Below are 25,559 nucleotides of genomic sequence, written 5' to 3'. Positions count from 1 at the left end.
CAAATTTCAAAGACTAGATACAAAGGAAAAATATGTGCTCTGTATAATTAGTAGTCAGGCACATTTTTAGTTGCCTGTGGGTACTTGTTATTTTCTAATTTTGGCACCTTACTTATGACTTTACTAAAGAATGTTTTCAAAGCCTTCCATCACTTGATATGCTGATGGCCTCACAGTAAAAAGTAACTCTTGTTCAGGTTTTCCCTTGCGAGATTCCAGAGGAATAAGACAATCCTAACTAAGATCTCAGTATCGGGACAAAAACAAGGAGTTAGCTAGAAAACTAGGTGAATTGGAGGTGACTCCTTCATAAATAGGTAACACAGGAGCAACATGATACTGGTGGGTAAATGGCTGGCTTCTTTCTAGAAAAGCAAGCTTTTTAACAGAAGGAAAGCCAGGGGCAGGGATATTTGTTTTATTGAATTCACTGAAATTTCCATCAGAATAGAGGTTTTGTTATTGTTTTGTTTTTCCATAAGGCTTGCCTTATAATGAGAAAGAGAACATTTTTTAAAACATGAGGCACTTGTTACATAGGGGCTAAAGCAGGATTCTAACTATGTAATAGAAATTTATTTATTTATTATTTATTTATAAAACAATGGTTTGCTTTTATAAAATAAAACTTTATGTACTTATAAATCACACATATAACAACAAGAAGGTTATAGGGGTTGAAAGCCATTTTTCCCTTCGCCAGTGTACCCATTTGTGATAGGACTTCAGTAAATGGGAAAAAGTTTTTTTCTAATTTGTATCTTGTTCATGATTTATTTTTGTTTTAATTTAATTGTAAAGGATACATAAAAGTCTTAAATTATACACATCATTGGAGTACTTATAATTTAAAAAAATAAGAGAAGAAAATTACATATGAACACAGAAACTGATATTCTATGGTGTAATAGTGTTTAAGACAGTAGACCAAATAGACATAATTTGAAGACATACACAAAATGGTGAAATTGAACAACTGTCTCAAATTGCTATTATTTGGTGCACTAACCAGGCCAAAAATTTGAGCAACAGTGTTCTTTGTCCTCATACGTCTTTTAAAGAATACAGTTGATATTCCAATGTGCTTAAAAACAATTCATTTATCTCTACAGTAGTGGGACTAGTTCAAGCTCTTACTATTTCTTTGTTCACTACAAACTAAAATAGGTGTCGGACTATGTGAACTGTTAGCCATGAGATTTATACAACTATGCTGTCGTTTTTGTCACATTTTCCTATATAAACCTGATATAAAAAGGAAGAATCTCTTTAACTGACTTGAAGCAATTATTTATCTGAGGAATATATTGTTCATGATTCTTTAGATAGTAGCTTGTTTTTTGTAAAAAGACATATAGAAAGGATTCATGCTGAAACATGAATACTTTTGCAAATACATGAGGCTCTCCTGTAACTCTTGTCTCAAAGAGGAAGACAAAAAAAACTTACCAGGCTTGGTAACAGGATGGAGCCCTGTCTCCTTTGTTTACTTGTTGGCCTTCATCTTTATTAAGAATCTTCTCTTTCCAGGGGAGGCACTTAGACTGGAATATTCCCCCCGAGATGATTTTGCAAAGGACCAAAGGTCTCCAAGGAGAATATTTTCTAGCCTAGATCTTACACAGGAGGATGTTTAAATTTAGGTTGAAACACAGAACACATACAGTTGGGCAATATTGCCTTCCAGGAAAATCAAGACAAACAAAAAGAATTATGTCAGCAAAATGACAGAACAGAGAGTTTCTGGATCTCCAACAGAAACATCCAATTAATTACAACCATGGACAAACCTTCTTTTAAGAGAATGGTAAAATTCACACAGAAAACACAGTAACATTGTTAGACAGAAAGTAAAAACACACAATGAAAAGTTTCATTTACCATATGACCATCCTAAGAGAGATGTCTTAGCCCCGGAGTTCTTTCATAATAAATAAAGGAACAAAGACATATAATTAAGATATTCAATAGTTTTGTCATTTGTGACAACATGGTTAACCTGGTAGAATATTATGCTCATTTAAATAGTCCAGGCATTAAACTAATTCTTTCTAGTCACATATATAAATAAAGTAAAAAGATGAACTCACTAAAGACAGAAAGAAAACTGGTGCGTACTGAAGGCTGGCTCCTGAATTGTAAGGTAAAATGCAGAGATTTTTTTAAATTATGAAAAAAAAAGAATACTTTTTGCTAAATAATTTATTCATTTTTCCTCTCAATTGCAACCCCACTATTTTTCTCCTCCCAGTCCCACCCTCTCTCTCACTTCCCCCATAAACCCCCTCCTCATTTCCACTCAACTCACCCTAGCACATCAAGTCATATCATGACTAAGTCGCTCCTCATCCACTGAGGTAAAACACAGACATCCTTCTAGGGAAACAGGAACCAGGGAAGGCAGCAGAGTCCAAGTCAGACACATCCCCCTCCCTAAATGTTAGAGGACCCATTTTAGAACCAAGCAGCCCATCAGCTTCATATGTGTAGGGGGCCTAGGACCAGTCCATGCATGTTCTTTGGTTGGTGGATCAATCTCTATGAGCCCCCCATTGGGCCCACACTAGTTGGCTATGTAAGTCTCCTTGTGGTGTTCTTGACCTCTCCAGCTCCCTCAATCTTTCCCTTAACTGTTCCGCAAAGACTATGAGTTTTGTCTAATGTTTGGCTGTAGATATCTGCATCTGTTTCCACTACCTGTTGGATGAAGCCTATCAGATGACATTTATGGTAGGTTCCTGTCTGCAAGGATAGCAAAGGATCATTAATAGTGTCAGAGCCCTGGTGGCACTCAAAGAAAGAATAGGCAGCATACCAAGATGAGACTGATTAGCCTACGACCATAAAGTGGGGGAGGAGATATCCCTCAGATGCGGACCTAAGGGAAGGTAATAGGGTGGGGGTGGGAGGGTAGGAAGAACGGGAGGATATGAGTGATGGGAGAACGCTTGAGTTGTAATCTGAATGAATTAATAAAAAAATAGTACCGGGGTTGGCTTTCTCCCATGAGGTGTATCTCAGGTTGGACCAGGCATTGGTTGGCCATTCCCTCATTCTCTGTTCCACCTTTTATCCATACACATCATTTATATTATTATTATTATTATTATTATTATTATTATTATTATTATTATACACTTTACATATCTATCACAGCCTCCTCGTCCCTCCTCCTCCTTCTTCCTCTTCTTCTTTTCTTCTTCTTCTCTCTCTCTCTCTCTCTCTCTCTCTCTCTCTCTCTCTCTCTCTCTCTCTCTCTCTCTCCAAGTCTCTTCCTCTTGCCTTCTATCCCCCTTCCCCTACTCCTCAAAAGAAGAGAGCTCCCACACCAACCCACTCCAGCACATCAAGCTGCAACAGGACCAAGTGCCTCCTCTCCCACTGAGACAAAGCAAGGCAGCCCTGCCAAGAGGAAGTGATCAAAAAGAAGTCAGCAGCGTCATGTCAGCCACAGACCCTGATCCCTTTCTTGGGGACCCACATGAAGACCAAGATGCCCATTGGCTATATATGTGCAGTGGACCTAGATCCAGTTCATGCATGGTCCTTAGTTGGTATAAGCCTCCCTGAGCCCAGGTTAAATGGGACTTCATGAAACAGAAAAGCTTCTGTAAGGCAAATAGCACTGTCAATAGAACAAAATTGGCCTTCTGTTGTGCTTCTTGTGGAGTTCCTATACCCTCCAGGTCCCTCAATCTTTCTCTCTCCCACTCTTTCATAAGCCTGCCTAATGTTTGGCACTCTGCCAAATGTTTGGGTTGTAAGTCTGAGCATCTGTTTCCATCCAATGCTGGCTGGAGCCTCTCAGAGGACAGCTAGCTAAGCTATCATATACAAGCATAGCAGAGTATGGTCAACAGTGTCAGGGGTTGGCTCTCTCCCATGGGATGGGTCTCAGGTTGGGCCAGGCATTGGTTAGACATTCCCTCAATTTCTGTTCTATCTTTATCCCTGTACATCTTGTAGGAAGGGTAAATTTTGGGTCAAAGTTTTTTTGATTGGTTGGTGTTACTCTCTCTCCACTAGAAGTCTGGCTATAAGGTGGCCTCTTCAGTCTCCATGACCCATACTACTAGAAGTCTTAGCTAGAGTCATCCTCATATCCTCCTAGGAGCCTACCCTGACTTAGGTCTCTAGCTTGTCTCAAAGATGGCCCCACCCTAGGTTTCTCTTCTCACTCCAGTTCTCTGACCTTCTGCTGTTACTCTCCTTACATTTGATCCCCACCTTCATTTCCAGCCCCACATCCTCTCCTACCCTGGTCCCTCTGTTCATCCACTTCTGTTGTCTATTTTATTTTCCCTTCTGAGTGAGATTCAAGCCTCTTCCTTTGGGGCCACCTTGTTACTTAGCTTTGGGTCTATGAATTATAGCATGCTTATTACCCTGTACTATAAGGCTAATACCCACAAATAAGTGGCTACATAACATGTGTGTATTTCTGGATCTGAGTTACCTTACTCAGGATGATCTTTTCTTGTTCCATCCATTTGCTTGCAACTGTCACAATTTCCTTGTTTTTAATAGCTGATTAGTATTCCATTGTATAAATGTACCACCTTTTCTTTATCCATTCTTCGGGTGAGGAACATCTGTTTCCAGTTTCTGGATATTATGAATAAAGCTGATATGAATATAGTTGAGCAAGTGTCCTTGTTGTATGGTGGAGCATGTTTTGGGTATATACCCAACAATGGTATAGCTGGGAGACCTGTACGCAATTTTTTGAGAAAGTGCCAGGTTGATTTCCAAAGTTGTTATACAAGTTTGCACTCCCACAAGCAATGGAGGAGTGTTCCCCTTATCCACATTCTCACCAACATGTGCTGTCACTGAGTTTTGGATCTTAGCCATTCTGAAGGGTGTAAAATGGAATCAAAGAGTCACTATGATTTGTGTTTTCCTGATAACTAAGGATGTTGAGCATTTCTTTAAGCGCTTCTCAACCATCCAAAATTCTTCTAGTAAAATTTTTATTTTGCTCTGTATCCCATTTTTATTTATTTTTTTAAATTCTTTTTATTAATTTATTCTTGTTACATCTCAATGGTTATCCCATCCCTTGTGTCCTCCCATTCTTCCCTCCCTCCCCTTTTCCCCTTATTCCCCTCCCCTATGACTGTTCCTGAGAGGGATTACCTCCCCCTGTATATGCTCATAGGGTATCAAGTCTCTTCTTGGTAACCTGCTGTTCTTCCTCTGAGTGCCACCTGGTCTCCCCCTCCAGGGGACATGGTCAAATGTGAGGCACCAGAGTATGTGAGAAAGTCATATCCCACTCTCCACTGAACTGTGGAGAATGTTCTGACCATTGGCTAGATCTGGGTAGGGGTTTAAAGTTTACCGCCTGTATTGTCCTTGGCTGGTGCCTTAGTTTGAGCGGGACCCCTGGGCCCAAATCTGCCTATCATAATGTTCTACTTGTAGGATTCTAGGACCCTCTGGATCCTTCTATTTTGCTATTCTCCCAAGCTTCTCTCATCTAGAGTCTCAATAGGATGTCCTCCCCTCTGTCCCAGTTTCCTGGTAAGTGAAGGCTTTCGTGGGACATGCCCCTTGGGCTAGTATGCAGATATAAGTGAGTATATACCATTTGAGTCTTTCTGCTTCTGGGTTAACTCACTCATTATGATCATTTTTAAATGGGAATGTTTGGCTTGTTGGTATTCAATTTGTTAAGTTCTTTATATATTTTGGATATTAGCCCTCTGTCAGATGTAAGGTGGGTAAAGATCATTTGCCAATCTGTAGGCTGCCATTTTGTTCTATTGACAGTGTCCTTTGCCTTGCAGAAGCTTTTCAGTTTCATGAGGTCCCATTTATTGTTGGTCTTAGAGACTGAGCTGTTGCTGTTCTATTCAGGAAGTTATCTCCTATGCCAATGAGTTCAAGGCTTTCTCCCACTTTCTCTTCTAATGCATTTAGATTTCTGGTTTTATGCTGAAGTCTTTGATCTATTTGAACTAGAGTTTTGAGCATGATGATAAATATGGATCTATTTTACTTTTTCTTTTCTTTTTTTTTTTTCTATTTTACTTTTTCTACATGTAGAAATCCAGTTAAATCATCACCATTTATCGAAAACGCTTTCTTTTTCCATTATATGATTTGGCTTCTTTGTCAAAAGCCAAGTGTCTTTGGGTACATGGGTTCATTTCTGGATCTTCAATTTGATTTCCTTGACCAACTAATCTATTTCTATGCCATGAAGTTTTTATTGCTGTTGCTCTGTAATATAGCTTAAATCAGCGATGCAGCCACCTCCAAGTTTCTTTTATTGTGCAATATTGTTCTATTTATTCTGAAATTTTTCCCATATGAAATTGAGAATTTTCTTTCAAGGTCTGTAAAGAACTGTGTGCTATTTTAATGGGAATTGAATTGAATTTGTAGATTGCTTTTGGTATGTTAATCTTACTGATCAATGTGCATGGGGCATCGTTCCATCTTTCCATCTTCTGATATTTTCTTCTATTATATTTTCAGAGATTTGAAATTCTTGTCACACAGGTCTTTTGCTTGCTTGGTTAGAGGACACCAGGAGATTTTATATTCTTTGTGGCTATTGTGAAGTGTGTTGTTTCCCTCATTTCTTTTGCAGCCTGTTTATCATTTCTATAATAAAGGGCTACTGATTTTTTTTTTAGTTAATTTTGCATCCAGCCTCTTTGCTGAAGGTGTTTATCAGTTGTAGTAATTCTCTGGTAGAGATATTTTAACTTTTTCCTTTCCAAATCCTATCACTTCATCTCCTTAGATTGTCTCATTGCTCTAGTTAGAACCTCAAGTACTATATGGAGAGACAAGGAGAGAGTGGGTAGCCTTATCTTGTCCCTGGTTTTAGTGGAATTGCTTTGAGTTTCTCTCCATTTAATTTGATGTTGGATATGGGCTTGCTGTATATAACATTTATAATGTTTTTTCATGGGCTTGATATACCTGATCTCCTAAGATTTTTATCATGAAGGGGTGTTAATTTTTTTCAAACACTTTTCCTGCATCTAATGAGATGATCATGTGATTTTTTTCTTTCAGTTTGTTTATGTGGTAGATTATATCAATGGATTTTCATATATTGAACCATTCCTGAAACCCTGGTATGAAGCCTACTTTATCATGGTTATGGTTTATGTTTTTGCATTTATGTATCTTGAGTGATAGCTTTGGAGAAGCATACGTTCATTAACGAGATTAAATTTTGTCTAAGAAGTTATATTTTTCCATTTTTTATTGCTTATTTTATTATTGCTTAACAATTTTATGGACTTATATGATGAATTTTACTCATTTTTTTCTCTCCATTTTCTTCCCTCACTCCTCTCTGTTTCCTGCTGGAACTCTTCTTAATCAGTTAACCTCCTACTTCCTTGTCTTCCCTTGTATGCAGCACACTGATCTTAATTAGGGTTACTTCCCTGAGCTTGGGTGAGAAATTATTCAGTAGAACAAGGGCAAGTTGTTTGTGGCTACATAACTGAAGAAAGTGATTCCTCTCAACAAGTGTTAATGGCCAATATTCCTCTATATGAAGTGTGGGTCTAATGGCTTCCTCTTTTACTCATAATAAAATGTTGATGGGTCTAATTTCTTTTTTATCTTACATGCTGACCTGAATTTCCCTTCCCTCCTCTTCTCCCCCTTCTACCCCACCTCCTCTCGCCCTCATACCAAGTCCACTCTTCCATTGTTTCTCTTCAGAAAGGTATGGGCCTCCCATGGACATCAACTAGCCATGGCTAATCAAGTTGCAGTAAAACCAAGCACCCTCTCCTATTACGGTTGGATGAGGCAACACAGTAGGAGGAAAGGGTCCTAAAGACAGGCAAGAGAGTCAGAGACAGCTCCTGCTCCCACTGTAAGGAGTCCCACAAGAAGACCAAGCAATAAAACTGTAACATATATGCAACAGCCTATGTCAGTCCCATGCAGGCTTCCTGTATGTCAGTCTCTCTGAGCTCCTATGAGCCCAGGTTAGATGATTTTTTGGGTTTTCTTGTGGTGGTCTTGAACTTTTTGGCTCCTACAATCCTTCCGTCCCCTCTTCTCCTGAATTCCCCAAGTTCTGCCTAATGTTTAGCTATGAGTCTCTGCATTTGATTCCATCAGTTGCTGGGTGAAACCCTCTAATGACCATAGGCTAGGCACCAATCTATAAGCATAGCAGAATATCATTAGAAATCATTTTGTTTAACTTGTTTGTTTGTTCTTTCTTTCCTCCTCTTCCTCCTTCTTTTTCTTCTTTTGACAGTCATGTTTGGTTTTATCATATGTCTCTTGCCTATCCATCCTCTGAGTCCTGGCCCTCCTGACAGTGTCAGGAGTAGACTCCCTCTCATGGCATGGATGTTAACCTGAACCAGTCATTGTTTGGCCACTCCCACAATTTCTATGCCACTTTTACCCTAGCACATCTTATAGGAAGGACAAACTTTAGGTCAAAAGTTTTAGGGCTGTGTTAATATCCCAATGCCTCTGCTGGAAGCATTGCCTGGTTACAGGAGATGGCCAGTTCAGACCTGGTATTCCCCATTTCTTGGAGTCTTAACCTGAGTTACCCTCATATCTTCCTGGGAGTTTCCATCTCACTAGATATCTAGCTCATCTCAAAGATGTCTTAACCCTCACCACTACCCCTGCACTTCCAATTCCAGGTGTCTCTATTAGTACTCTTTCCCTCCATCTGGGTCCAATCTTCTGCAAATCTTGTGAAGATAACCAAAGTAGCAGTGAGTTCATGATTGTAAAAAGAACATCAAATTGAGCAGATAGCATTTTTTTTTTTTTTTTTTTTTTGTGCATACCTCCTCATCTAGGCTTCTATATTGCTCTGCCTCATTTTCTGCAATATTCTCTGAGCCACGGGCAAAGTGTTACAGTTATTGCAATTGCATTCAAGCATACCACCACCACCACCAGTTCTTAGTACTTTGGAGGGTTACATGTTTAGCTATTGTTTAATATAGGAAATAAAACAAACAACAACAAAAACAAAAACAACAACTTATTGACAAAGGCTGAAATGAGTACTAACTCTAACCTTTGGGCATAAATATAAGAATTTAAAAGGCAGTTTGACAACATGTTCATGCCCATTTATCAAAATAATAGTAGTAGGCTGCTCCTTAGAGGCAATGATTCTCAACTCTCAGCCAACGGCTTTTAATCACATTTACAAGACTACACATGAGATCTCCCTTGTTGTGTAGACAGATGGCAAATCCAATGAAAAAAACAACTGGTTAATCTCATAATAGCTGTGCCATTATAAGACTAGAGGTCATCTCTTGCCTATTAGGTCATTCATTATTGTATCTCTCATAGTTAAGTCCTTATTAGAATATTGAATAATAATAATATTGAGTCATAATATCAATGTCTTTTCTCTCCAGGCAGCTGTAATAGCACCTTCTGGCTCTGTGAAGGATAGCTGGTGTCAAAGAATTTTCCAGCTCAGCAACAGATTGGTTTCTCTATGACCTGTGACTAGATGGTGTGGTGTGTTCAGCAGTAGGAGCTTATTATCAGGTTCCTGTGAACAACTAAGAATAATGGAAGGAGCTTATATTGTTTAGGGGATTTTGGGAACTCCCTAACCAACCACCCAAATGAAGATTCCAACAGTGAGCATTATTATTTTTCCATGCCTCACAGCTTTACCACTGCCATGGTCGGGTTTACAGATATGAATTTCTACCTGCGCATTGTGTTGTTTCGAATTTATTTTGAAAACCAACAAGACTATTGGTTATCCACTATAATATCCTATTACCAAGAACATGACAACAATCTGGTTCTTTGGAACACTTTACATCACCTCATCACTATATTGATGGAGCATTTTACATGGAAATGTAGGAAGAGAGGGGAGAAGATTGAATAACAATGGACAGAGGATTGTGTTCATATTATAAACTTTAAAACTCCTGAAACCAGAGTTTAAGAACTTTACTTTGTCCACCGTCTTCTAAGAATATAAGATATGAGAATGTAAGAATGGGACATTCAAAATTTTGGCAGACTTTTGCATGTGCTAATTTGAATGAGCTACCTATGTTCATTTGAAGTTACAATTATGTTTTAGAAAGTAGATATATTTATAATATGGAATGGCTGAATCATTATGTGTGTCTGTGTGTGTGTGTGTGTGTTGAGAAAAAAAAGGGAGAAAGCATATACATATTTAATGCATATATGAAGAATACAATGCAATACAACAATAAATTTATATGTATGATTCTAAGTTTTAGATCTAACAAAATTAGCAGTGTTGACCTTTGTCATGGTAACCATTAACGGTCAACTTGACAAAACCCAGAATAACCTGAAAAAATATTATCTGACTCAGGCTGGCTATGGGTATGTTTGTAATGTATTACCTTAATTAAGTTAATCGATGTGGGAAGGCCCATGCAACTATCCATTGCATCATTCCCTAAAAATGGGATTGTGAGCTATATAAAAGTGGATAAATCAAGCTAAGAATAAACAAGTAAGCACGGAGGCAGCATGCATCTGTCCTCTATCTCCTCTTCAGTGTGGATGTGATGTGATTAGTTGTTTAAAGTTATTTCCTTGATTTCCTCTCACAAATGGACTGTAACCTGGACTAATAAGCTATATAAATGCCATCTCCCCTAAGCTTTCTTTTTGGTCGGGATATTTTACCACAGCAATAGAAGTGAAACTAGAACCCCACATTTATTAAAATCACCCAAGTCTCCATATTTTTATTTCATGTTTATTTAAAGTTATATATTGAAATTTAAACAATTAAAAAATGTTTCTGAGAGGAAAGCTACAAAGACGAAGGAGAAAGTCTTCCTGCCCACTCTGCTTTCTACCATAGCCTGTTATTAAGATGTGAGTCCAAAGGTCTTAAAGCTTTCTATGGCTTCAAATCTTCAACTTCCAACCCTTTGTTTTGTTTTTCTTGACTCTACAAGGACGCCATCCCTACTCCTTGGCCATGGGAGCCTGAAGCACCTGCAAATGATCCATAGGTGGATTCAATCATAACATAGTAAACCAAGGAAGAAGCTACGACTTACTCAAGCCTGGTGAGTGTTCATCTTGATGCGAATTGCTAATGAGGTAATGAATGCACAGTAACTCTTGTTATATGATCATATGAGGTGTATATGGGTCAAATGGAAGATACTAGAACTCTACTCAACTCAAAGCACTCAGTCACTTACACCAACTATTATAATATTTCTAGGGTCCACTGACCCACTTGGTTTTGTGCTAATTTTGCAGATACAGATACCTTATAAACAAGAGATATACATGTAGTCACAATGATGGAAAATTTTAAGATTGAGAGAAACTTGTTAGTGTAAGTTTTCTTCTCGGATAAGTGTTCAGAAATACATTAGAGATGGCCTATTTGAAAAGGAAATAAAAGATTTCAAGGAGCTTCGTCATATAATTAAAAATGGAGATTTAAATATTATTAGTAATAAAATTAATACTGAAGGGTGGTTTAATGTTACATACACAAAATACAAACCATTTATATTTATATCGGTGTAATTAAATAGTATTAATTATTACATAAATGACAGGAGTAATTTAACATTATAATTAAGCATGAAAATCCTGAAGCTAGTATGTAAGAAAGAATCCAGGTTTATCATTTCCTAGCTTTTTAAACATATAAAATTACCATGACTCTACTCAAGAAGAAGATACAGCAAATGTATAAGTTCATACACAACACATTCTCAGAAGACTGTCTTTTTATCAATCATTGGTAGGTTTAGAAGCATAGGAAAGCATATAATTAAATAAACTTTCCAAGTATCTGATTTCTTTATTTATGTTTTTGTTCTAATCACAATATAACATTGAGATTTCATTGCTTAAAAATTACAAAGGTGGATTGATATGGCTATCCAGCTATTTTTTATAATCAAAAAAAGAATACCCATCTTACAACCCACTAAAGGCCACATAAATAGAAATGAGCACATAATTTGCATTTATATTATCAAATAAAAAGAATGTAATACCTATTATATATTTCCAATTTGTTATTGACACCCAGTCTGTAATAAATATTATGAACTGATTTTGGACACTGAATTTTTATAATAATAAATAACTCATAATATAGGATATGGTAGCAAATAATTTAGCAGCAGCATCTGTTGTGTCCCTAACTATAAGAGAATGAAAATAATTTATGTATTATGAAACTGACACAACTTTCAAAGTTATGTTCTAATAATATGTTAAAACTTAAACAAGTATAATCATCAACTTATGGCATGAGTCTGGAGGTGAAAAACCAGGCAACGCAGAAACACACAAAGAAAAAGGAAATTTGTGGCCTGAAGGTTTGATGGGGAAGATATCTGTGTGTCAGCTTGACTAAGGAGAGGTTGTTTGTTTCATAGATAAGAAGAAAGATGTTTCAGTAGCTAAAATAATGTTGTAACTAACTTATTCCAAAAAAAAAAATGCTTAGCAAAGTCAAAAATGAAAGTACTGAAGTCAGTGAAGTATCATGAGTGACTCCTTGCCTTGTTTATCTCCTCATATATATTTCTCTGAACACCAGTGCTTTTTCTTTCAAACAGTTCTCAGATAGACGTGAATAAAGGCATACATGAGCATTCATCCACTACTATTGACAAATTACCTCATGTACTGTTCTTCCTACGCCATAGGTATGTATACATGGTCATTTGGAATTTCTTTAAGATATTGTGTCTACATTTTTTTAAAAAAGAAAAGATAGAAAGAAAAACAATCTTCCATCTAGTCCCTAATAGAATACTTTCTTTATTGAAATGTTTGCTCGTTTATGCCATAACCCTTGTACATTCTTCAATTTTCAATCAGTATCACATTTTTCCAGTGGAAGACAATAGAGTTACAAAACATTTTAAATCTGCGCTTTGGTACTTAATGGCTTCCTCATTTTCATCTATACATCAATCACATTACAAAACAGAAGTTGATATGGCAATAAATATAACAATGTTAGTACATAAATAGAGAGTTTAAAAGTTGTTCTTTGTGTGGTTGAGGAGAAAAAAGAGTTCAGGACATCCTAAAATGAGAAGTTTCCAGAAGGCTTCACTACTGATACCAACTATGGTGACTTTTCAAACACAGAGTAATTCTGAAATTATACTGATTCTTTTATTCCATGAAATAACTTCTTGCTACACATTTAATGGCACAGTACTTTTTCTAATGCAAAGGGTATTCCCTGTACCCTTAACTAAAGGGAAATTTCAAATTTAGAAAGCATTTTTTTTTTAATATAGGAAACGTCCTTTAAGAGAAAGTTAAGACATCTGGCACTTCTTATGTATGTCTACAATAAGTCTGATGTTCATCCCTCAACCTTCATTCTCATTGGCATTCCTGGGTTGGAGGCAGCACACATGTGGATTTCCATCCCCTTTTGTGTGATCTACATTTTGGCATTAGTGGGAAACTGTTCACTTCTGTTCATCATCAAGACAGACTCCAGCCTCCATGAGCCAATGTACCTCTTCCTCTGCATGTTGGCAGTGGCTGACCTTGTGGTGTGCACTACAGCTGTTCCAAAACTTCTCAGCCTCTTCTGGCTCAATGATAGAGAGATTCCCTTTGAAGCTTGCCTCACTCAGGTCTTCCTGATTCACTCTTGCTCAACCATGGAGTCTGGCTTTTTCTTGGCCATGGCATTTGACCGCTACATAGCCATTTGTAACCCATTAAGACACTCAGATATATTGACACACACTGTAACTGGAGGGATTGGTCTAGCTGTTGTACTTAGGGGAGTAGCCCTACTCAGTCCTCACCCTTTCTTGCTTCTCTGGCTTCCCTATTGCAAGACTAATATAATTTCCCATACCTACTGTGAGTTCATGGCCCTCATCAAGATTGCCTGTGCTGAGACAAGCATCCGCAGAGCTTACAGCCTCATTGTTGCCTTCCTCACTGGCGGGGTGGACTTCTTATTAATCATTTGCTCTTATGTCCTCATACTCAACACTGTCTTCCACCTTCCTTCCAAGGATGCCAGACTCAAGACTCTGGGCACCTGTGGTTCACATGTCTGTGTCATCTTGGTGTCCTACACCCCAGCTTTTTTCTCCTTCCTCACCCACAGGTTTGGGCATAAAGTGGCTCCCCAAGTGCATATATTTGTGGCAAATATCTATCTTCTTGTACCACCCATGGTGAACCCCATAATTTATGGTGTAAGGACCAAGAAGATACGAGACAGATTTCTCAAAGTGTTCAGGTTCTCAGAGTTCACAAACTGAATTTATATTGTTGCTGGGTGAAATTTAAGAACATGATTTTACATAATTTAAGACATGATTTATTTTCTTCATTTTTAAATATTTTTATAAGATTAATAAGGGTTTTCAAATAATTATTTGAATTTAGTTACTATGATTGCAATGCACAATACTTAAAGTTCCATTCACCATAATGCCTGTACCCTCACTGTTAGAAACTCACATCTACATTTGTATAGAAAATGGATTTACAGAAAATCAGAAACTATGAGGACATCTCACATTGAGTATAACTTTCATTGGCCATTTTAACAGCACTCTGTAGCTATTCATCTCCTGATGTAATTGTTCCTTATTTATTCCAGTATTATTCTGTCACTTCCTTCTTCAGAGGATCTCATTTGTCATCATTATTAACACAGACCCAGAAAAACTTTCCTACTGGTCATTTGTCATGGAAAGATTCTTAGCTTTTAAAAGTTAATAAAATGTAATTTAAATTGAAATTTAGACAATGTCCATAACACTTGAAATATTTTTAGTAAATAATAAATATTCTGAGAGTACATCCTCTGTCAGTTGGCTGCCTGAATTGTTGCTAATGTCATATTTTGTGAAGTTTCATTGATAGCTAACTTTATAAAAATCCTTCATAATACTTTGTGACTATTAATATTATTCACAGCAACCAAATATGTGGGTTCATTGCCAAGTAACCCTCTTGATATTCAAAATATATATTTAAACTCAGTAGCAGCCCCTTTAGTTAGAGAACATATATATGGTGACAGGCATTATTTTGAAACCTATATTATTCCAAGGCAAACACTTTTATTCAAAAACAAACAAAGAAGATACCATCTAATGTAGAGTGAACAGAAGCCAAGAGCAAAAGTGATAATGAGATAAGGTTTCATAGATCTGTCTTAGCATTTGGAACACATTGGGTTTTTTTCTTTTGTTTATCACAATCTTCTTGAGCAAATTGCCTCATCTCTCAAGTATGCACTTCAGTTTACTTACTGAGAATATTTAATTGCTAACCACTCTGTCAGCTGTTCTTTTAAAAAGTATTACTAGTCATCATCGTTTTAAATAATATTTTTGAGTGAAACAATTCTGTTATACCAGCTACCATGTCTCTTAGCTTTTGAAACCGTTACAATACATGTCAGAACTATATTTTTTGGTTTGAAGCCATTTTTTTGCTAGCTAAGTTGTCATTAGTCTGTGGTTGGTTGTCTTTGCTGTTTAGCTAATATTGACACTTGTGTTTGCCCTTGATATTGAGTTGTTTCTCATTGGTTAACCTCACCAGAAATATGCTAAGTGACAGAAGCCAGACATAGAAAGCCCACATATATCATGTACGTCCAAATGTTCCTCTAGCAAAGATACAACTATTTTAGAGTCATGTTCTGATATGTATGTTTTTATTATGCAACCTTCTGAGCCACAAAGGACAAGTAATGCACTATATATAAGTGGGGGTTCCTTGTGCTGCAAGATCAAAGGGAAAGACCTTAACCTGAGAGTGGAGTAAGCATCCTGAGAAATATTATCTGACTAACCAGCTCACATGCTATACACAAGGGAAACCCAGGGGGATATGAAAACTGTAGCTCATTCAGAAGCAACAAGAATATACTGGTGTAATGAGTAACTATTCACTTAATAAAGAAGCTTGATGGTAAACTTTCAACACAAACGCCACCCTGACGAATTTACCAAATGGCCAACCATTTCAACACAGACCTGTCAAAATACAGAATTGGAGTGAACATTTTTAATTTGGTTCAAAATGCAGCTAGGCTACATAGACATAGAACTATTTCATGACTAGAACAAAAACATTAAAGGATGATTTCATTGTCACAATAAATCCAGAAGAATCACTTTTGTGACAGCTGCTGAATAATATTCTATTGAATTTAAGATGCGACATTAACTAATATATATTTACTCTGTTGTTGCTGTAATAAGTATTTTTAATAATAAAAAATAGACAGGCGATTTATTTTTCATTTCCATTCTTTGGAATTAGAGTATCATGGATGATCAAAACTGATTACAATAAAGTCAATCTCACTCCAAACATCAAACATAAAATGTGACAAAATTTCTTTGTACTTCATCACATGTATTTAATTAAATTTGATATTCCATCTACTAGGCAAACCACTGAATTCAGGGACAAGACAAGGCTGTCTACTCTCTCCATATTTCTTCAACATAGTACTTTAAGTACTAGCTAGAGCAATAAGACAACTAATGGAGATCAAGGGGATGCAAATTGGAAAGGAAGAAGTCAAACTGTCACTATTCACAGATGATACGGTAGTATACATGAGTGACCCCAAAAATTCTACCAAGGAACACCTACAGATGATAAATACCTACAGCAAAGTGGCTAGATAAAAAATTATCTCAAAAAATCAGTAGTCCTGCTACTTACAAATGACAAAGGGTTGAGGAAGAATTTGGGGAAACTATGTCCATTACAATAGCCACAAATAATATAAAGTATCTTGGTGTAACTTTAACCAACAAAGTGAAAGGACTTGTATGAAAAAACCTCAAATCTCTGAAGGAAAAACTTGAAGAAGATATCAGAAGATGGAAAGATCTCCCATGCTCATGGATTGGGAGAATCTACATAGTAAAAATGGCCATGTGACCAAAAACAATCTACAGATTCAATGTAATTTTCATAAAAATACCTACATAGTTATTTTTAAATTTTATTTAAATTATTTATTCATATTACATCTCAATTGTTATTCCCTCACTTGTAGCTTCCTGTTTCCCCCTCCCTTCCTCTTTAATCCTATTCTCCTCCCCTAGTCCTATGACAGAGGGGACTTCCTAGCCCACCATATGATCACAGCCTATCAGGTCTTATATGGCTAGCCTGCTTATCCTTCTTCTGAGTGCCACTTGGCTTCCCCACCAAGAGGAAGTAATCAAATAGGGGGCACCAGAATGTATGTCAGTGAGTCTCCATTCTCGACACAACTGTAGAGAATGTGCTGTCCATTTTCTAGATCTGAATAGGGGGTCTAGGTTTACTGCATGCATTGTCCTTGGTTGGTCCAGTAGTTTGTGCAGGTATCCCTGGGTACAGATCTGCCAGCCTTGATGGTCTTCTTCTAGGGATCCAGGACACTCTGTGTCCTTTTATTTCTTCATTCTCCCATACATCTCTCACCTGGAGTCCAAAAAGCAAGTTCCAGCATCTCAGAGAACATCCCTAGTGGGCTAGTATCCAATGATAAGAGAGTATACACAATGTGTATCTTTCTGGGTCTGGGATAACTCACTCAGGGTGATCATTTCTAGTTCCATCCATCTGCCTGCAAATTTCAAGATTTCCTTGGTTTTAGTAGCTGAGTAGTATTCTACCTACCTTGAAATATCAATTTCCAACTTCATATGGAAAAATAAAAAACCTAGAATAGCAAAAACAATCCTGTACAATAAAAGATCTTCTGAAGGAATCTCCATCCCAGATCCCAAACTTTATTATATAGCAACAGTATTTAAAACAGCATGGTACTAGCATTGAAACAGACTGGTTGATCAGAGGAATTGATTCAAAGACCCAGATAAACCTATGCACACTTGATTTTTGACAAAAAAGCCAAATCCATACAGTGGAAAAAAGATAACATCTTCAACAAATGGTGCGGATCTAACTGAATGGCTACATGCAAAAAAATACAAACAGAACATATATATCACACTGCACAAAACTAAAGTCTGAATGGATTAAAGAACTCAACATAATGCCAGACACACCAAATCTGTTAGAGGAAAAAGTGGGGAAGATCCTTGAGCTCATTGGCATAGGAGACAACTTCCTGAACAGAACACCAGTGGCTCAGACTCTAAGATCAACAATTAATAAATGGGACATCATGAAACTGAAAAGCTTATGCAAGGCAAAGGACACTACCAACAGAACAAAGCAACAGCCTGCAGAAGAGAAAAGATCTTCACCAACCTTAGATCTGACAAAGGGATAATATCCAAACTATATAAGGAACTCAAGAAACTAAACACCACCAAACCAAACAACCCAATTAAAAACTGGGATACAGAGCTGAACAGAGAATTCTCAACAGAGGAATATCCAATGGCTGAGAAACATTAAAAGAAATGCTCAACATCTCTAGTCATGGGGGAAATGCAAATAAAAATGACTCTGAGATTCCATCTCTCACCTATCTGAATGGCTAAGATCAAAACTTCAAGTAACAGCACATGCTGGCAAGGATGTGGAGAAAAGGGAACACTCCTCCATTGCTAGTGGGAATGCAAACTTGTACAACCACTTTGGAAATCAATCTGGTGCTTTCTTAGGAAATTGTAAATAATTCTACCTCAAGACTTAGCCATACCACTCCTAGGAGTGTACCTGAAACACACCATACCATACAACAAGGACATTTGCTCAACTATGTTCATAGCAGCTTTATAGATAATAGCAAGAATCTGGAAACAACTTAGCTGCCCCTCAGTTGAAGAATGGATAAAGAAACTGTGTTACATGTACACAATGGAATACTACTCAGTTATTAAAAACAAGCAAATCTTGAAATTTGCAGGTAAATGGATAGAACTGGAAAAGAACATCCTGAGCGAGGTAACCCAGACCCAGAAAGACAGGCACAGTATATACTCATTCATAAGCAGATATTAGCCACATAATACAGGATAACTATACTACAATACACAGACTGATACTCCAACCAAAGACCATGTTTAATGTGGATCCAGAGCCTCTACTCAGATGTAATAGATGGGCAGCACAGTCTCTTTTTGGGTCCCACAATATGGGAAGTAGGGGCTACTTCTGAAATGGACTCTCGCCCCCCAAAGTTGACCACTTCCCCAGGCAGGATGGCCTTACCAGGCCACAGAGGAAGAGGATATAGGTAGCACAGGTGAGATCTGAAAGGCTGATGTCAGGTGTTAGGGGAGGATTGCTCCCCTTTCTGAGGACAAAGGGAGGGAGGGAGAATAGATGATGGAGGGAGCATGGATTGGAAGATGATGAGGGAGGGGGCTACAGTTGGAATGTGAAGAAGTCAAACTGTAGAACAAGCAGGTAACTTATATTGCTAAGAACACTACATGGAAAAAGCTCTGAGACTGGCATAGACAATGCTTCCTGTTGGTCACAGAATCCCTGTGGTTTATTTTTAGAAGCCATTCTTCATATGGCATGAATGAAGATTTACAGATGTCTTCCTTCTGCTCAGACAAAGAGCAGAGAACTAGCCTTAATTGTTCTCTGCATGACTCATGCCTCATACATTTATAATTTAGGACTGTATAATGCTTGTGAGAAATTATATGTTTTCAGAACAAAAGAACCAGACACCGTGACTGGATGAGACCTGAAAGGATTCATTCCTCTCACCATACTGGACACTGACATCCGGCACCCTGCATCTTCCAGCACCAAGTGCTTCAGCTGCTGTTCCTCATCTGAACAGGACACCTTTGAAGAAAGCTTCTGATCCCAAATGGTCCATCATATCAGATTTTGATTAAGGCACAGGACTTTAATTAAGCTTGGAATTTCTCAACATTTAGAAACTGGACCACAAATGCTATTCTTATCTTGTTTAATCATTTTATCCAATTTTATTTGGGCCCATACAAAGGTATTATTTGTTCCAAATCAAACAGAAGAAGCCTTAAGAGAATGATGCAACATTTCCCATTAGGGTTTTGGGGTAGATTTTTGGTTGCTTCCTTGGGCTATTTTCATTGAGAGTTGGTTATAAGTTATTATTGGTCTTATGCAGAGAGAAAACAAGGTTTGACTCAGGGATGTCTCTCTTTTCCTTTATCTTTCTTTCTTAGGTTTAGAGATAGTGGTTGAAAAGAAAGAAGGGGGAATATAGAAGTACTTAGGGATAGCAGGACAAAAAGTAGATTATTAAATCTATCCCTCAACTTAGGGCCTGAATTGTTACTCACAAGGTTATTTTTAATTAACTGGCATAAAATTTTGTATATTGATGCAAAAATAACTTTAATTTGATATATTTGTATAGAATTCACATACATTATATATATTCCTACTCTATAAATGTAATATTTATATAATTCCTGACTATTTCCTTGTTCTTCTTGGTGTAAGTAGTATATTTTATATATTCATAATAATATAAGTGTATATGTAAAAATGAAATTTATATCCGCACAGAGAAAAGTGAAAGTGTTCAGCAAGGAATCAAAAAGGCAAAGAAATTCTGGACATGGTGGCATAAACATTTAATCCCACCACTAGGGTGGCAAAGGCAGGCAGATCACTGTGAGTTCAAGGCCAGCTTGGTCTACAAAGTGAGTCCAGGACAGCCAAGGATACACAGAGAAACCCTGACTGGAAAAACAAACAAATAAAAAACAAAACAACAACAAAAAAAGAAGGCAAAGAAAAGCCTCTTAGTAAATAATCACAATTTCAAATATCACTCACAGCTTTTAAAATGTTAACAATATGATAACAAAGTGCATGAAATATAATGTATTTTAAAGATTATAGTTAGAACTCTTAAAAGATGTATATGTTTATAAGAAAGAAAATTATTTTTTTCCTGCATCTTTTTTTTTAATTAATTTATTCTTGTTACATCTCAATGTTTATCCCATCCCTTGTATCCTCCCATTCCTCCTCCCCCCCCACCATTTTCCCATTATTCCCCTCCCCTATGACTGTTTCTGAGGGGGATTACCTCCCCCTGTATATTCTCATAAGGTATCAAGTCTCTTCTTGGCTACTTGCTGTCCTTCCTCTGAGTGCCACCAGGTCTCCCCGTCCAGGGGACATGGTCAAATGTGAGGCACCAGAGTACGTGAGAAAGTCGTATCACACTCTCCACTCAACTGTGGAGAATGTTCTGACCATTGGCTAGATCTGGGAAGGGGTTTAAAGTTTACCGCCTGTATTGTCCTTGGCTGGTGCCTTAGTTTGAGCGGGACCCCTGGGCCCAAATCTGCCTATCATATTGTTCTACATATAATCATGATCATTTAGGTACAATAAAGACAATTTTAGTGTTTGAAACATTTATGTTGAGAAGAGAGAAAGTAAAATTTTAAAAAGAAAATACTCAATTCTTAAAGAAAAAAGGTAAAATTCCTAAACAAAGACTTCAAATTTTATTTTTCAATATTGACAGAAATAAACAGGAGGTAATAAACATATAAACATATAAACAAACTATAAAAGGTCCTATAAATGGTAAATAAATAGAACTTCACAAACTGTGAATTTACTGAATACTGAACATGAACGCATACAAACGCACTTGCATGCACACACAGAGACATATATGCATGTTAGCATACATGTTGTGTGTGCATGTGTGTATGTGTCTGTGTGTGTGTGTATGTGTTGTGTATGCAGGAATAGGTAAGAGGGAAACCTGATCTCAATCACTGAAAGATACATAAAAGTCAACAGAGGGAGCACACAATAAAAAGTTGTCCTTTGAATTGTCCACGTCTGTCTTGACCCCCACATACATACACACACAAACAGAAGTTATAAACAAGGTGCACAATATATATGTATATATATATATATATATACACAATATATAGATGAATGTTACAACATTAAAAATAAGCCTGCTAAATGTGATTTTAAATAACTGAATTTGTATTCATATAAATTAATTTTCTTAACAGAATTTCTAAACAGGAAAATAAAAACAATGAAACAAAATGATAAATAAATCCTTTAAATTTCTTTTCTGTTGTTCAAATACAAAGACAAATGAGGCAAATATGAACATAAAGACAAATTTTTAAAAATTAGAAAGCCTAAGGGAAATTGTTGTCAGCCACAACACAATGATTGGTAATTTATGGTGTATCCCAGGTAAACTTGTGAATCCCAGAGAAAGAAGGAATTTATGACTGTTATTCCAGATTGTAATATTTGGTAAATAGAAGCACAAGAAAAATATTTTAGTTTTAGTAAGGACAGAGAAATTAAATAATTCAAGACTTATGATAAAATGAAATTATCGGAAAATTAAGAAAAAATTAAAAATAATGATTCAAAAACAAAACTAATAAAGTGTGGAGAGGCATTTTGACTTATGATATCCCTGTCAACTAATAATTCTACTTCAGAAAGAAAAGCAAAATAAATCACACTTATGTAAAACCATGCTGCAAAGTTATGCAATAATTATCTAATTAAAATAAAACAAATAAGTAGATAAAAATTGAAATTGGAATTAACATTTTAAACACAGAGAAAAATTTAACCTGTTGCACATCTTTCACTTTCTTGATTTAAATTATTCCCAGATTTATTATTTAGTCTAATGTGAATATGATAATTTTCCTGATTTTTCTCTTGGTATGACTAGAGATGGTAGATGTATGGCTATTGACCTTGTGTGTTAATTTTGTATTGTTTTACTTTGCTGAGCGTACTTATCAGCTGGAGCAAATATCTGGTGGATCCTTGAAGATCTTTTGTGGATAGAATCATATCAGTTGCAAATAGGATATCTTGGCATCTGCCTTTCCTATTTATATCCTCTTATCACCTTCATGTGTCTTATTTCTCTAGAAGACTTTGATGAGCTTTTTTTAAAAAACAAAAACAAAAAAACAAAAGAAGAAGATGCAAATTTGGGTAGATACGTAGGTTGGGATGAAGTTAGGTAACTATAATAAAAATAATCTTTATAGACGTATCAACTGATTAATAAAAATACTGTTTTCACTATTTAATCTATATAATTAAGAAACAAGTGATCTAACAAAAAATTCCATACTTGGTATAAGACTAAAGATTTTTACTTGGCAAAATCACACTATAACATTTGCCCCTAAAAAACCAGAAGAGCAACTGTGTCAGGGCATTGTTAAAGGCACTATCCACATGAACATGCATTGTCTGAGTAGGCACTTTCTTAGAGATGAGTGAAATATAAGGTTGTTCATTTTATCACAATAGCAGCTATCTCTTACATTTCACTTTTCATCCTTTCTTTTCTGTTTCAAATATATCTGTGTGTGAAACTGAAAACTGACTGGTTTGACTGCACAAATTTCATTGCTAGGCTTTGACTTTGTGTTTAGTAAATCACTTGAAACCCTCCTTTAGCCTCATGTGAAAAATGTTTATTCTCATCTGACATTCTCATTTTCCCTCTTATAGGGAGTGACAGACATGTCACAGATTCACTAAAAACAAACAAAAAAACTTGTATTTTTTGAAGAGTGTTTTAAGATAAAAATGTAAATTGAAAAAGAAAAACTAGCTACAGTGCAGGCAATTACACACAAATTCACACAGGTGTGAGTACTCCACATAACCGGATTACATTGTGCTTAGCCTATGGATAATCAATGAGACATTGCCGGTGGCTTTGTGGGAAATGTTCTTGAAAATGGGAATTCGCTTTGGTGTCACTACACAGAGTCTCATGTATTTGGCAGGATATTCGGGAGTGGGCTACCACTTTGTCAATGATTTCTTTGAACTTAGGATCATGGCTTAAGAGGAGTACACCGGAATGTGATGTTGCGGAGTTTGGGTTTGATTTGAGTTAATTTGGCTTTTAATTATCTTTCAATATTAGAATGTTTCAAGATGCACTATGGACATTATATTAATGCAAATCAAACAAATGACTGCAACCATTCATGAGTGGAAGAATATAGGAGAGAAAGCCACATTCCTTTGTGAGGGCATACAAAGAATTGCCACATGAGCTTCTCCCAGAGTGGCCTGTCCTGTGTAGTCTAAGAGTTCTTCAACTTTGAGATACAATTAAGTATCTTAAGAACTTCTTTATTAATCTACAGGCCGAGACAAACCAACTAGTCTTGCACATTGGTAGCCCACAGCAAGGAATCTGAACTGTCCCCTATGACAATAACATGAGTGAATCAAAGAATATGACACTCTTACCTTTTAGCAAATGCATGGAGAACACGCTCTCTTATCTGCTTTGTCCTCACACCATAAATGATGGGATTAAGTGAGGGAGGAATGACCAGATAGAGGTTTGCAACAAGAATATGAATATAGTGTGGTATGTTTTGTCCAAATCGATGAGTGAGGAAAGAGAAGACTGATGGGATGTAGAAAACACAAAGAACAGCAACATGGGAACCACATGTGCTGAGGGCTTTGAATCGGGCATCCTGAGATGGGAGGCGGAACACAGCTCGGAGAATGTACCCATATGAGATGCCAATAAGAACCAGGTTCAAAAGAAAAAGTGAGACCACAAAAAGGCCGTATGCAGCATTGATATGAATGTTTCCACAGGACAATTTTGCAATGCCCATGTGTTCACAATAGGAATGTGGTATTTTATGAGCTTGACAAAAGGGTAGGCGGTAAACGAGATAGATCATTGGGCATATACACAAGGATGGACGAATTACAACCCATACACTAATGCCCATCAGCACACGAGATGTCAGGATAGTTGTGTAGTGGAGTGGAGTGCAGATGGCTACATAACGGTCAAAAGCCATGGCAGCAAGAACCTCTGCCTCCATGCCCGTGAAGGCATGGATCAAAAACATCTGAGCCACACAGCCACCAAAGTTTATCTCATGGGCATCAAACCAGAATATGCCAAGCATACGGGGCACAGAGGTTGTGGAAAGAGCCAAGTCGACTGAAGAGAGGATGGCCAGAAAATAGAACATGGGCTCTCGGAGAGAACGCTCTGTCTTGATAACTACCAGAATCGTGGTATTTCCCATTAGGGCCACAAGATAAATACAGCAGAAAGGCAGAGAGATCCAGGCATGGATTTCCTCTAGCCCTGGGATCCCAATGAGGAAAAACGTGGCTGGGTGGGAAATGCTCCGGTTGTTGTAGATTGTCATCATGCACTGGTCAGAAGTGAAATGCTTACTCCTGTTGGGAAAAAAGAAACACACGAGAGGGAGAGAGGGAGGGGGGAGGGGGGAGAGAGAGAGAGAGAGAGAGAGAGAGAGAGAGAGAGAGAGAGAGAAGGAAGAGGAAGGAAGAGGACAGATAGACTGATAGAGACAGACAGACACAGAAGGACAGAGAGAGAGAAAGAGAAAGGAAAGAAAGGACACAAAATGAAAAGTTGATAATGAGACTAAGGGAATAAAGGAGCTAGTACATGAATTGTTAACATCATTTACAGAGTCGACCTCACTTTAACTATGAAACACAGCCTGCTGCTGCAGCAGATTGTGTGTTCATCCTTCTCCTTAGCCATTTTAATAACTCTAATCATGTTCATAGCACATTTTTATTAACTTCTGAGCACAGAT

General features: G+C 37.1%; 2 protein-coding genes across 2 annotated transcripts; one reads left to right on the top strand and one right to left on the bottom strand.

Annotated features, from left to right (window-relative positions):
• The first annotated feature begins 13,295 nt into the window (after positions 1-13,295).
• On the top strand, positions 13,296-14,270 carry LOC127192192 (olfactory receptor 52D1-like). The gene has a single exon (XM_051149515.1). It carries the CDS (start codon positions 13,320-13,322, stop codon positions 14,268-14,270), a length of 951 nt encoding a protein of 316 aa, XP_051005472.1. The 5' UTR covers positions 13,296-13,319.
• Positions 14,271-24,200: 9,930 nt separating this feature from the next.
• LOC127192191 (olfactory receptor 52J3-like) lies at positions 24,201-25,142 on the bottom strand. The gene has a single exon (XM_051149513.1). The coding sequence runs from the start codon at positions 25,140-25,142 to the stop codon at positions 24,201-24,203; it is 942 nt and encodes a 313-aa protein (XP_051005470.1).
• Between the last annotated feature and the right edge of the window lie 417 nt (positions 25,143-25,559).

This window comes from Acomys russatus, chromosome 7 (genome assembly GCF_903995435.1).
Source record: "Acomys russatus chromosome 7, mAcoRus1.1, whole genome shotgun sequence".
NCBI classification, from domain to species: Eukaryota; Metazoa; Chordata; class Mammalia; order Rodentia; family Muridae; genus Acomys; species Acomys russatus.
The sequence above is the reverse complement of the archived record's forward strand: the minus strand, read 5'-3'. Positions and strand labels throughout refer to the sequence as shown.

Excerpts from the sequence above, each read along its gene's own strand:
- LOC127192192 (XM_051149515.1), top strand. The coding sequence starts at position 13,320 with ATGTATGTCTACAATAAGTCTGATGTTCATCCCTCAACCTTCATTCTC.
- LOC127192191 (XM_051149513.1), bottom strand. The coding sequence starts at position 25,142 with ATGATGACAATCTACAACAACCGGAGCATTTCCCACCCAGCCACGTTT.